At 30.9% G+C, this 13,127-nt stretch overlaps 1 protein-coding gene across 1 annotated transcript in view; it reads left to right on the plus strand.

Annotated features, from left to right (window-relative positions):
* LOC123263005 (E3 ubiquitin-protein ligase synoviolin A) overlaps window positions 1-13,127 on the plus strand; it is a 233,649-nt gene that overhangs the window by 103,802 nt on the left and 116,720 nt on the right. The window contains exon 4 of the mRNA XM_044725521.1: window positions 3,328-3,618. Coding sequence (XP_044581456.1) covers window positions 3,328-3,618 — 291 coding nt within the window. The remainder of the gene's footprint in view (window positions 1-3,327; window positions 3,619-13,127) is intronic.

Genomic DNA, 13,127 nt, shown 5'->3' on the forward strand with positions numbered 1-13,127 from the left:
GAACGATCGTCTTGTTAGGTCAGTTAGTGCGACCAACCCATTAAAGGGGAGTTTTGTCCACGGGAGCGTATTTTGTTTGGTTATTTTGCTTGGCTCCTACCCGCTGTACCTCATCAACTAAGAGATTAAGTGTCATCCAAGGACAGCGAGCGTTCTCCCATCCGCTCGGGGAGACGCGCCCGGTAGCAGTATCTCTTCTGCCCCGAGTGTGTGTGTGTGTGTGTGTGTGTGTGTGTGTGTGTGTGTGTGTGTGTGTGTGTGTGTGTGTGTATGTGTGGATGTATGTAAACCTCTCATAACTTTTGAACGGCTTGATCGATTTCATCGCGGTTGGTGCCATTTGAAAAGGCTTGACTAAACTTAAATTTTAACCATAATTTGGACCGATTCAAACCAGTACATTTTGAGAATTCTCAAAAAAACTGCAAAAAAAATTTTTTTCAAATGTGGTTTTTTTTGGAATAACTTTCAAATGGCTTAACCGATCGATTCCAAAAACTGATCAGTTCTTAACATCGACAAACCACGTCAATCTCCACCAAGCTGGTCAAAATCGGTTAATTCGTTCGTGAGTTATCGTTGACGAAAGAAATCGAAAAAAAGTGATTTTTTCGAATTACACCGAAATTTCCGGTCTTAATTTTGTTAATTAAGAGGACGAAATAATTGCAATTGGTTTTCATAAATTAATGACCGCTACTTTTATACTAGTTAGTTCTCTTATGCATAAATTATTCGTCAAGGTCATTTAGTTAGTTTTGTCGCAGGACACTTATATTGAAAGATGAATTAAATTGATTATTTATGAATTTCTTGGTAGAAAATTTATTAGTAATTGATCATAGGCCTTTTGGCTATAATAAATTAAGTTTAGTTAAGAATTTGCAAGACAAAAATCTGAATAATAAATGAAACGGTGCAATTAAGTCAGTGAAGGTCATTCCAGAAAGTTCCATGATTGAAAATTTTGTTCAGACGCTTTAGAATTACAGTAGTTGAATTTAAAAGTTTTTTTTTTGGTAGAGTTAAATTTAGGCTGGTGGGCTAAATTTAATTAAAGTAGTTAATTTAGCGAATAAACTTATTGATAAATTTAGTAAATTTAGAAGATGAGTAATGAACTTTATTAATAAAATTATTTAGTGGATTTTGTAAAGATTATTTAGTGGAGATTGAGAAATGAAATAAATTTGCGAGTTTAGTAGAATAAATTGATTGATAATTTTAGTAGAAAATTTAGTTAAGTAAGTTGAAATTGAATTTAGTTAAGTAAGATGTATTAATAAATTTAATGAATTAAAATTGGAGGTCGGAATTTTGTATTAAGAAATTGTTAGGCGTGATTCTGGTAAATTTGGAGAATATGAAGTTTTGAGATTCAGTTTATTGGTAATTAAGATGTATGAATAATTAGAGAATTTTGGAAATTAAGTTAGCGTCGGGAAACGATTTTATATGGAAATTGGTAAATTATGATGTTATATAGTAGTCCGTCAGGTTGACGAGGTAAATTAGGATGTTATATGGTATTCCGTCAGATTGACGAGGTTTTAGATAAATAAGGAGTTTAGATGATAGATGCGTAATGATCTATGATTAACAAGATAAGTAATGTTTAGTTTGTAAGATTTCTTTTTGGCAAGTTGCTGCGTAGGTGAGAGGTTCTCACATTTAAATTAATTTTAAGGGTAATATTGTTGATAAAATGTGTTAATTTTAATTTTTTATATTGAATAAATAATTTCATTGTTGTTGTTAATAATTGTTTCTCAGCATTAATTTACAGCCTTCTCCCAGACTTCTCACGACCCGATCTTCCCCTTCTCATGCTACCCCGGTTTCTGGGACACTGTGTATAAAATCCCAGTGGCGCCCTTTTCAAAAGAGAAAAGGGGTGACCAATTGGACCGGGCTAACTACCCGCGTTACATATTAAACTTCTATCAGACTTTTGAACTCGGATAACTCAAAACTACACGAAAATCATATTTTTGAACTCGAAGAGCTCAAAAACGTCATAAGTGCAATTTTGAGCGCTTAGTTACAAAAGTAGCGGGAAGTTGCAGAGATGGCCTTCAGGGTCAACCGTTTTCCTAATTTTTAACTTCCCGCTAAGAAAATTGAAAATTTTCAAAAATCGGAAAGTAATTGTTTTTACCTTGTTTTTCGAAAATCGAGTTTTCATCAGATCTCAACGTTTTGAGGTCCTAGGAAGCTTTCCTGACTATTCCCGCGATGGTGTCTGTATGTCTGTGTGTGTGTGTGTGTGTGTGTGTGTGTGTATGTGTGTGTGTGTGTGTGTGTGTGTGTGTGTGTGTAAACCTCTCATAACTTTTGAACGGCTTAAACGATTTGATCGCGATTGGTGCATTCGAAACGGTTCGACTAAACTTAAATTTTAAATACAACTTGGACCGATTCGGACCGATAGATTTTAAGAAATCTTAAAAAAAACTGCGAAAAAAAATTTTTTTAAATGTGGTTTTTTTTTAATAACTTTCAAACGGCTTGACCGATCAATTTCAAAAACTAATCAGCTCTCAACATTGAAAAACCACGTCGATCGCCACCAAGCCGGTCAAAATCGCTTGATTGGTTCGAGAGATATCGTGAACGAAAGAAAACCGAAAAAAGTGTTTTTTCGGAGTTACTCCGAAATTTCTAGTTTGATCAATTGAAACTCAAAAATTCTTTATGAAGCTTAAAAAACTGCGTATAATGCCGCCAACTGCGTAAAAATCGGTTAATTTATTCCAAAGTTATTGCGGTTTGAAAATTCAAAAAATAATGTTCTATGAAACTTCTATTAGAGTTTTGAGCTCAAAGAGCTCAAAAGCATAGAAAAGGTATCTTTTTGAGCTCGGAGAGCTCAAAAGGACACACAGATTGTATTTTTGAGCTCGAAGAGCTCAAAAAAAACGGCCAGGTATTAACGGCATTTGCGGGAAGTTGCAGGGATGATCTTTAGGGTCAACCGTTTTCCTAATTTTTTTTTAATAAAATCAAAAATAATTTAATCGGACAATTTTGTACAGATTTAAGACGTTCTTACAGAGAATCACTTATATACATCTTGTATACTCCGTTTATGCATCGTCTATCCACCGTTCATACACTGTTAATTCACCGGTTATACACCGTTTGCGAATGAAACAAAGACACGGTGAATATACGGTGTAAACACTCACGCAGTGTATAAACGGTATGTAAACAGTAAACTCTAGACTGCACGGAGTTCAATTTATAAAAAACTTTTATATGTATAACTATGTGAGTTAAAATAATATTAGGTATCTATCTAAATTTTATTTAATTAAATTTTATCAGATGGAAAGGAGCCCGGTAATCACATGGCTATTTCACTTCAGAGTGGCTACTTTGCTGTTTTTATTATCTTCAATCAATTTAACAATGATCGAATATGCCTATAATTCAACAGTTATAAAAGGCGCATCAGTACAATTAGTATTTGGCTTCGAATACGCAATATTATCAACTGTAGTCCTCAATATTACTATTAAATATATTCTCCATACGATTGATTTGCAACGAGAGACTCCTTGGGAGAGCAAACCAGTATTTTTGCTGTATACTGAACTGGCGATAGGTCTTATCAAGGTATGTTGATTTTTCTATTAATTTGTTGGGTGTATAAGATATTTGACACTAATCCAGATATTAAAAATCATTTGAATTTTCGACTACCTAATTTTTGGACTTTTTTTAGTATCTATAATAAATTTTTTTCAATGCATTGCAAGATTTTTTGATAACACATTCAAATTTTAAAGTTGGTCTGGTAATAGGAAAATGATCGATAATATTCGTTTCGAATTGTTTAAATTCGTACGGGTGATTGTACGTTTGGACGCCATAACCACATGCATGCAGATTATAACACAAATAAAATTTTTTTTCGGGTGATCCGTACTGAGAGAACGATGTGATCATGGAGAGAAAATATTTTTTGAGCTGGACAAGAATGTTAATAACTTTGTAACGATTTGATATTTCCTAATACAAATTGAGAATATTAATCTTTAATGTACATTTAAAGAAGTAAACAAACTCTAATCCCTAAATTTTTTTATTTTCCGATGACAGTTTAGCTACAGCTTTTCTGATGAATTGAACATAAAATCTATAACAAAGGACATTACACGGAAACAAGCTTATGTGTTGATCTACTGTCGAATAATTACACACAAATCCCGCGTAGTCGTCTTCATCGATATCGAGCTACTTGAGGTCGATAAAGATGTAAGCTTTTTGGAATAGCCAAATATTTATATTGGTGAGATGTTGGTGTTTTCGCATTAGCTACAGCATACTGTCTCAACCTAAGAAATTTATATTTTGAAGAGTGAATTACCATGGATTTTGTGTTCAATTTTTCACGAAAACTGCAGTTAAATTGTTATCAGTTGAATTTTCTTGCAGGTTAAACTGTCTTTCGGTTGAATTATCCTACGGTTCAAATTTCGAGGGGTTGAAAAGTCGTCGGTTGAAATGTTACAAAACCCACAAAGGGTGTAGCAGGATAAGTATTGTGAATCGGCCCCTAATGACAACTTCTATTCAAATTCATGTTATAGGATCAACTCGATGTGCGTATGCAGTTTACATGAATTTTCCTGCCGTACTCCATTTTAATCTAGAGATATGGTTGTATATATGATTATCCGTAAAACAGCCATATCTTAAAAAATAATTGAGCTAAAGAGATAAATCCAAAATAAGGTTGTAGGGGACGTTAAAGAGTATACTTAGTAAATTTTTTATCTCAGGAATGTGGACAAGATAGGATCATAATAACAAATCCTACAAAAAACAGTTTCACTGTAAACCGTCGCGCCGAGTACACGTTCAACTATTGTTACAAACTATAATGATTTGATTTTTACAAAAAACTATTAAATCAAAAAAAAAAAACCAAGTACAAAAAATTTTTTAGATTAAAAAAGCGCCAAAGACAGTAAATATTAAGGAAAAAAATTTAATGTACTTGATGTGCATTATAATTCACACTAATAATATCAATTTGAAAAACTGTGGGTAATCAAAGTATTCGAATGATGCACACCAAGTACATTAAATTTTTTTCCTTAATATTTACTGTCTTTGGCGCTTTTTTAATCTAAAAAATTTTTTGTACTTGGTTTTTTTTTTTGATTTAATAGTTTTTTGTAAAAATCAAATCATTATAGTTTGTAACAATAGTTGAACGTGTACTCGGCGCGACGGTTTACAGTGAAACTGTTTTTTGTAGGATATCTCTTTTTTTTGTCAAGAATATATTAAGTGACATAATCACATATTTTATCAAAATTTTTAAATTCCAAATATGTACCCCTTAAATAATTCAGATAATTTTTTATTCATGAATTTTTGTAATAATTTAGTAACAAACGAAATTATTACAATACTTTTACTTTGAATGACTAGCGTGACTGACCAATGTGATATCTTTGTATTGTTTTTGAATTTTTTAATAGCTTCTATTGATAATATAATTTGTATCGTAAGGTAAAGTACCCAGTACTTGAACACTCATAAAAATAGGACTAGTACTTGAACAGACTTTTAGAATTGTTGAAATACAAAATCCGTATATTTATCATAAATAATATGCGCATGTTATAATTATTCAATGATACAATAATTCATTTCTGTAAGTTTTTTCAATTATATATCAGAACAATTATATTTTAGTTAGCCGATAGATGCTATTTTTTTTCATGAAAAAGGTATACCTTAACCGTATACTAAACCGTAAACCGAACAATCAGTAAAAAAAACCGGTATATCATCATTTTAAGTAAAAAACATTGTACCACCTAATGAATAGTCTTTTCTAAAAAATACGTATTTTTTGCAAAGACATAAGCTATGATTTTTATATTTAATTTTAGCGTCTAACTATACCTCCAGATTTTCAAAGTGGTACCCAAAACTTGAACAAGCTGGGGCCGTATAATTTTAACAGCACCCTCATCTCTAATAGGTTTATAAACGAGTGATCAGCATTATGGTTTTTATTAATTACTGCAAATTTAATGAGTTTTATAGCTAAAAATTTGTGTAGTTGAAAATTATTGAACGTCTTGAATTGAGTTTTTTTTATTTATAATTTAAAATTTGCTTTGTCATTCATAAAAAATGTAATTAAAAAAATTAAATACAAATATTTCTCATTTTTAAATGAACATATTATATATTGATAGTATTATTTTGAATATTAAACAAAACAAAATATGTTACAATTCTTTTGATATTTCCAGATATATTTTATTAGCTCAACTACTGGGTCCTTTACCTCACATATAAACTATCACTATAGTTAAGATTTTTAAAATACAGTGGTAATGGTTTTGCGGCTCTACCTACTGTCGTATGTCGAAATTCTAAACTAAATACCAACTACTTATGAGCGCTAAGTTTAGTATATTTAGTATACTAACTACTGATGGTAGAATAACAGGTTAATAAGTAGTGCCAACTTCGAAATAACAATATTCGCCCTAAATTTGTAAAATCTCTCGTAGAATCGAAAACAGGCGCAAGCAAAAATTTTCAAACTTGAGATATATTAAATAATTGTTAAAACCCAATAATTTTTTGTAATATATGCATAATTCGTTAAAAGAAACTTATTAAAAATGGTCTAAAGTGTTATTCTCTTAGCAATAATAGAAAAATATATGAGGAGGTTATGTTGACATATGATTAGAGAATAGAGACACAGTGTCTCTCGCCATATGTTGGACATGTACTCGGCGCGAGACACTGTCGTGTCTCCGGATTACATTATTATTTCTGCGACGTTTCGGTCATTTATTTGACCTTCTTCAGGCATCTGAAAATTTCACATGTTAATAACCAACAACATAACATAACAATTGTTACAAATACAATATTTACCATAATACGAATTCTAACAATCACTATCTTACATTGCACAGTTGCCTTATTCATATAAATCTTTACAGAATTAATAAAACTGGTAAATTTATTAATTAATTACAAACTCCAGAAATCAAGTCAACACTTATAAAAATTGTTAATTGCATGGCACCAATTAGCCCGCCTCCAAAACATTAGGTACATGAATCATACTATACAATCTAAAAACATCTGTCATCTATACTAGCGCCAAACGCGCTAAGTATTAAATTCAAATTAAATATAAATACAAAATAAATATCAACTTTCCTTACAATGTAAAAATTATACAAATCACAATTACAATTAAAATTATTTCCTTCTTTTAGATTTATAATCTCTTAATATATCATTATATAAAATACTTAAATTATTAGTGGCAGTTCTTTTATTCACAGTATCATTTATTTTGATAAAGATCATTTCACTTACATGTTATGTTATGTTATATTGTTGGTTATTAACATGTGAAATTTTCAGATGCCTGAGGAAGGTCAAATAAATGACCGAAACGTCGCAGAAATAATAATGTAATTTGTTATTATGATCCTATCTTGTCCACATTCCTGAGATAAAAAATTAATTTATGATAACTATGGACGATAATATTAACTTTAGTATACTTAGTATTTTTTTGAGATTATTCAAATAATTACAATCATCGATAATTAATAAATAAAGATTTGATCTTTAATTTTTTGAGTGTTCTTGGTGACCTACAATCACCGAAAAAATATATGTTATAGTATTTGACAAGCCCTACTTATTAAAATTAAATTGAGAAAAAGTTAGTGCAACATTTCGAAAAAAAATAAAATTCGACGCACCTGTGTTTGACACAGAAGAATTTCGGAAGAAACGTAGCTTTTGGTATCCAAAAATATTTTCTAGTTGTGTTATATACCATTTACAGTGGAGATTAGTTCATAAAATAAGTTCATAATTTATGAATTGAATATATATTTATGTTCCATATATATTTTTAATTATAATCTAGGACACAGGTACATCTAAGTATTTTATGATAATGCTAATAATTGCTAGGAAATAAATCGTAGATTACTATCAATACAGTCGAATCTTCCCGTGAAAAAATATACTGATCAGGCTTGATATGAGCTGATAAGGCCATATAAAAATTTTTGATATGTTCATATCTAGCCTGATATGATCTGATATGTCCATATTTAATTTTTGATATGTCCTGATATGGCCTGATATGAAAATTGGCCATATCAGGCCTGATCAAGCCTTATCAATTTGATATGTCTATATCAGACTTGATATAACTTTATATGCTCATATCTAATTTTACATTATTTTTTAATAGGTCCTGATATGCCCTGATATAACCTTATAAAGTTATATATACTTTGATAAACTTGAAAAAAAAAATCCCTGATCAGGGTTGATATAACTTGATATGAATTCATATAGTCTGATATACTCATACCCTTACCAGCACATAAGTAGTTATATGTACTCATATAAAGACATACCCGAGTAAAAAAAACTATATATCATTATATATGATTCATATCTAATTATATAGAAGCATATGTAATTCATTTATAATTATATAGATGTATATATAATTCATATAGAATTATATATGAATCATATAGAATTCTATATGAATCATATAGAATTCTATATAATTTTTTTACTCCAGTGGTTATTTTGTAATTACCATAAAACATTCTCTTTTTCTATCTAAGAGTCTGTTACTCCAATGATAAACAATCTTTTAATATATAGTATTTTTCGGATGAAATAATAGAAACTTAAAAAAAATTTAATTTCACAAAAATTATTAGTTTTGTCAAGTTCAAAAATTGTTAGCCAGGCCCTCCAACAATATACAGAGTGTCCCAGAAGTAACGGACGCTATTGTAGCATCTGATATACAAAATAACTCTGAGACGAAAAGTCCTTAGCCATTCTTTAATCAGACGCATAGATAATTAATTATTAATTAAAATAACGTCCTTTTATGCGTTAGAGAGAGAGAGCACTAGTGTCAAGTCAAGTGCGTTCCAACGAAGACGCTTGCACGTGTGAATGTGTAAGTAAATATGTGTGACTCCGTTAGCTATAGAAACTAGTTAGCCATACAGTTAGTTGTGTCTTTGTTTGGCACATACTTTACTAGACACTGGCGCTCTCTCTCTCTAACAAATAAAGAGACGTTATTTTTAATTAATAATTAATTATCTATGCGGTTAATTGAAAAATGGCTAAGGACTTTTCATCTCAGAATTATTTTTTTCATCAGATACTACAATGGCGTCCGTGACTTTTGGGATACCCTGTATAGTTCCATATACTAAACAAATAATTCCATCAAAATTTAAGCTTTCAATTCTGATTTTATCTCGATTATTTTTTAATTTCGAAGAAATTATAAATATTAAAGTAACGAAGTACCTTAACAATATATCGTAGAATCATTTTTGCGATTTCATGTGTACATAGATAATTTTATAAATCTACATATAGATACCATTATTATATATAAATATTGACAGTTAATAATTAATAAATTTGATAAAAAATTTTGTTCACTACGAATCGATCATGTATACGATTTGCATTACTTGTAGTTATAATAAACTCTGTTCTCCACGTAAGTCTCTTAGGTAAACGGGTAGTGAATTAGTCTTTCAAGCGGTAGGTCCACGGTTCGATTCCCACTCGCGCTGATTTTTTTTTTTCCTATGGAAATAATTATATATAATTATACCTAATTACACATAATTATATAGGGCCATTTTTCATTTATAATCATGTAATATAATGATATATAATTTTTTTTTACCCGGGTGGGTACATAGTCTCATATACTTATATCAAGGCACTAGCTGTTACCCGCCCGCTCCGCTGGGCACTTTATAGAATTGTATTTTGAGATCTAGACTTGAAATTCAATTGGAGTATTGTTCTGACTTGCACAGATTCAAAATTCTATCGGATTGGCTTGTACCTTTTATCCATGTCATAATTCTGGCGAATATCCATTGTAACTTTCAATGTGCAATCACTATAACATTCCCGTGGCTTTCTCCAAAAATAAATAATAATTTTTGAATTTACGATTGTTTTGCCGCCAAGGCAAAAGAGAGTTGGTCACCCTGACTCTCATTACTATACTAAAATCTTAAGGTAGTACCTCCGCGACAATCCAGATCAAAAATTTTGACTCGCTATCCATGTTATACGTATCGACAGAGCTAAGGTTGTAGGTTAAGATTTTTTAACGTTACTGTACTCGTCACTACTATATTCTCTATACATATACACACACACTACGGTTTCAGTGACTAGCGGCTGTTTTTTGTACCCCCTCTCCTAAAAATAATCCTCTAAAAGTGAAATTGATTTTAATTAATCTCGAAAACTACATGGTAAAAAATTTTCATTTTTTTTTTAATTGTTCGAAATATCATATTCTTCAATCTACTAGTTTTTTGATAAAGTCTTGAAATTCTTTCGATGGAAAAAATTAAAAATACTGTCATTTTCCCACGCTTCTCCTATGTTACATGTACAAAAATGTCATTTTCAATTGCAATTATCTCGAGCTTGGTGTGGTAAATCGTCTTCAAATTTTAACAGCATATGTATTATGTATTTAATGACTTATATTCAAAGTTTCGAGGATTTCTTGAAATATTGCTTTCATAACCGTACTACCTTAACTATACTCGAGACTCAACAAGAGTCGTTTCTATGACTGTTCTCCACGAACATGTCCAATAACACGTTTTGTAATGGCTGCTGCACCTGCGCACCATGAGCTAGCGGGAAGAAGCCCGGCCGGCACGAGGCACGAGGCGCGAGACGCCATGTGCTAAGTTGAGTTGTGTTTGGGACCTGTGACCAACACAATATACCCGCTAGCCTCGCTAACACTTAATTTCATTGTTCTGTGTTTTTCATTGTGAACAATTACATAGTAATACATCCATTCTGATATTAAATTAACTCATCTAGTTAATTAACTTCGTGTTCTTTATCGAGAAAATAATATAAATTTATCGTAATTAAACTTAAACACTTTTGATAATTGTGACGTAGTACTTTGGTGTGGCGTCGCGGCCATTGTTTTAACTTACACACCGTGTAATAAGACGCGTAATTTCATCACTTTTAAATATTAGTTTAACTTCAAAATCTTCAGTAATGAGTAATAATTAATTAGATTTCTAATAAATTTAGCTTCATAATATGCAATTTAACTTATATTAAAAATATTGAACTTAGTGCTTCTCACGTAATAATCATCAAACATTGCAATTTATTTAAATTCTCGCGAATAATGCATAATTAATCAAAATAAATTAAAAACAGTTATAATCACGAAATAATTCAAATTGACTAATTAAAGTCTAATTCATCTCAAATTAACTAACTACTTTACATTCTCAGATCATAAATACTTTCGATCCTCTTGGATCAACTCACTCGATCTTTCAGATCAAACACACATTTAATCCTCTCGGATCATCATTAACAGGTCGACGGTTAACCTTAATAACCTATCGGCGGCTGAGATCATCTCTCACCCCTATTGTATCTTCAATACAATTATTTCACTTATACACACACACATATTCATGTCATACACGACTGTATCTATCTTCGAGGAGTTTTTCTCTAGTCATTACTAGAGTTTTCTCCCATTAGGGAATAAATTATTTATAATTAGTCGAATTTTATTTTATTTTTAGAATTCCTGATCCTGATTCTTGAATACTTAAGAAGAAAAAATAATTACGGAAAGTCTCCTTCATGGAGAGTTTACGACAAAACAACGACTTTAATTTTTGATTTTACGAAATCTCTTAAAATGAGTAGCCAAATTTCTTTTCCACATCTCAAGTGTTTGGAAAATGTATTCGTTATAATCTGTTACATTCCCGCGATCCCGTAATAAGAACAGTTCATTGGTTATGTGATCAGCAAAAATAAAATGTATGCAAAATACTTAGTCTGTTGACTATATAGCTACATGTAAAGTTAAATTTTAGAAACCTTACAATGACTTTTTTACCGCTGCCAAAGAAACGATTGTGGTAAGAAAATATAATTATTAAAAAAGGAAAATATTTTAATCCGTTGACCTTGGAGGCCATCCCTGTAATTACCTGTTTCTCTTAAGATTCTATCAAATTTTATATCTGTAGGAAATATATTTGAAGAATATGAATTTTTTCACAACTATCACTCCCGCACTCTTATGTGAGAGAGTAATTTCGTAAGATCCTATTCGAGATGATTTTTACATTAAAAATAAAATATTCCAACAAAACTTCGAGTCCATAGAAACTATTGTTTTGGAAAGAAAGATTTTCATTGTTAACGCCTCCGCAGTCCCTTGGAATTTGATAAAATTCATTCTTATCTGAACTTGACATGATACATGAAGACTCCCACCAAATTTGAAGTCTGTCGAAGTTACAGTTTGGAAATTAAAATTTTAGATTTTAACACCCACCCCCGCAATTGCTATCGAAAGTAAACTTTATTGAAATCCATTTTGAGATGATCTCTACAGGAGAAATAAAAGATTTCTCCCAAATTTAGAGTTTTCAGAAGCTATATTTTGGAAATGAACATTTTTTATTGTCAACACCCACTCCCGCGATCCTTGTTGGAGGTGATTCGTTGTAAAATCCGTTCTTAGATCATTTCTACATCACATATAGAAGACTCCTACTAAATTTGAAGTCTATAGGAGCTATAGCTTGGAAATTAAAAATTTTAATTGTTAATACCCACCCCCGCAAACCCCTGTGGAGTGAGCTATCGTAAAATTCGTTCCTATATTATTTCTACATCTCTTACAGAAAATTCCTACCCAGTTTGGAGTCTATTGGAGCTATAGTTTGAAAACGGGAATTTTTTATTGTTAACGCCCCCGATATCCTCTTTAGGGTAGGATATCGTAAAATTCGTTCATAAATTATTTTTACATCACGTACAGAAATTTCCTATAAAATTTGGAATCTGTAGGAGCTATAGCTTGAAAATTACAAATTTTCATTGTTAATACCCACCCCCGCAACCTTCTGTGGGGTGGGATATCATAAAATTCGTTCATAAATTATTTTTACATTACTTATAGAAAATTCCTATCAAATTTGGAGTCTGTAGGAGCTATAGCTTGAAAATTACAAATTTTC

The sequence above is a fragment of the Cotesia glomerata genome, linkage group LG1 (genome assembly GCF_020080835.1).
Source record: "Cotesia glomerata isolate CgM1 linkage group LG1, MPM_Cglom_v2.3, whole genome shotgun sequence".
In the NCBI taxonomy this organism is placed as follows: Eukaryota; Metazoa; Arthropoda; class Insecta; order Hymenoptera; family Braconidae; genus Cotesia; species Cotesia glomerata.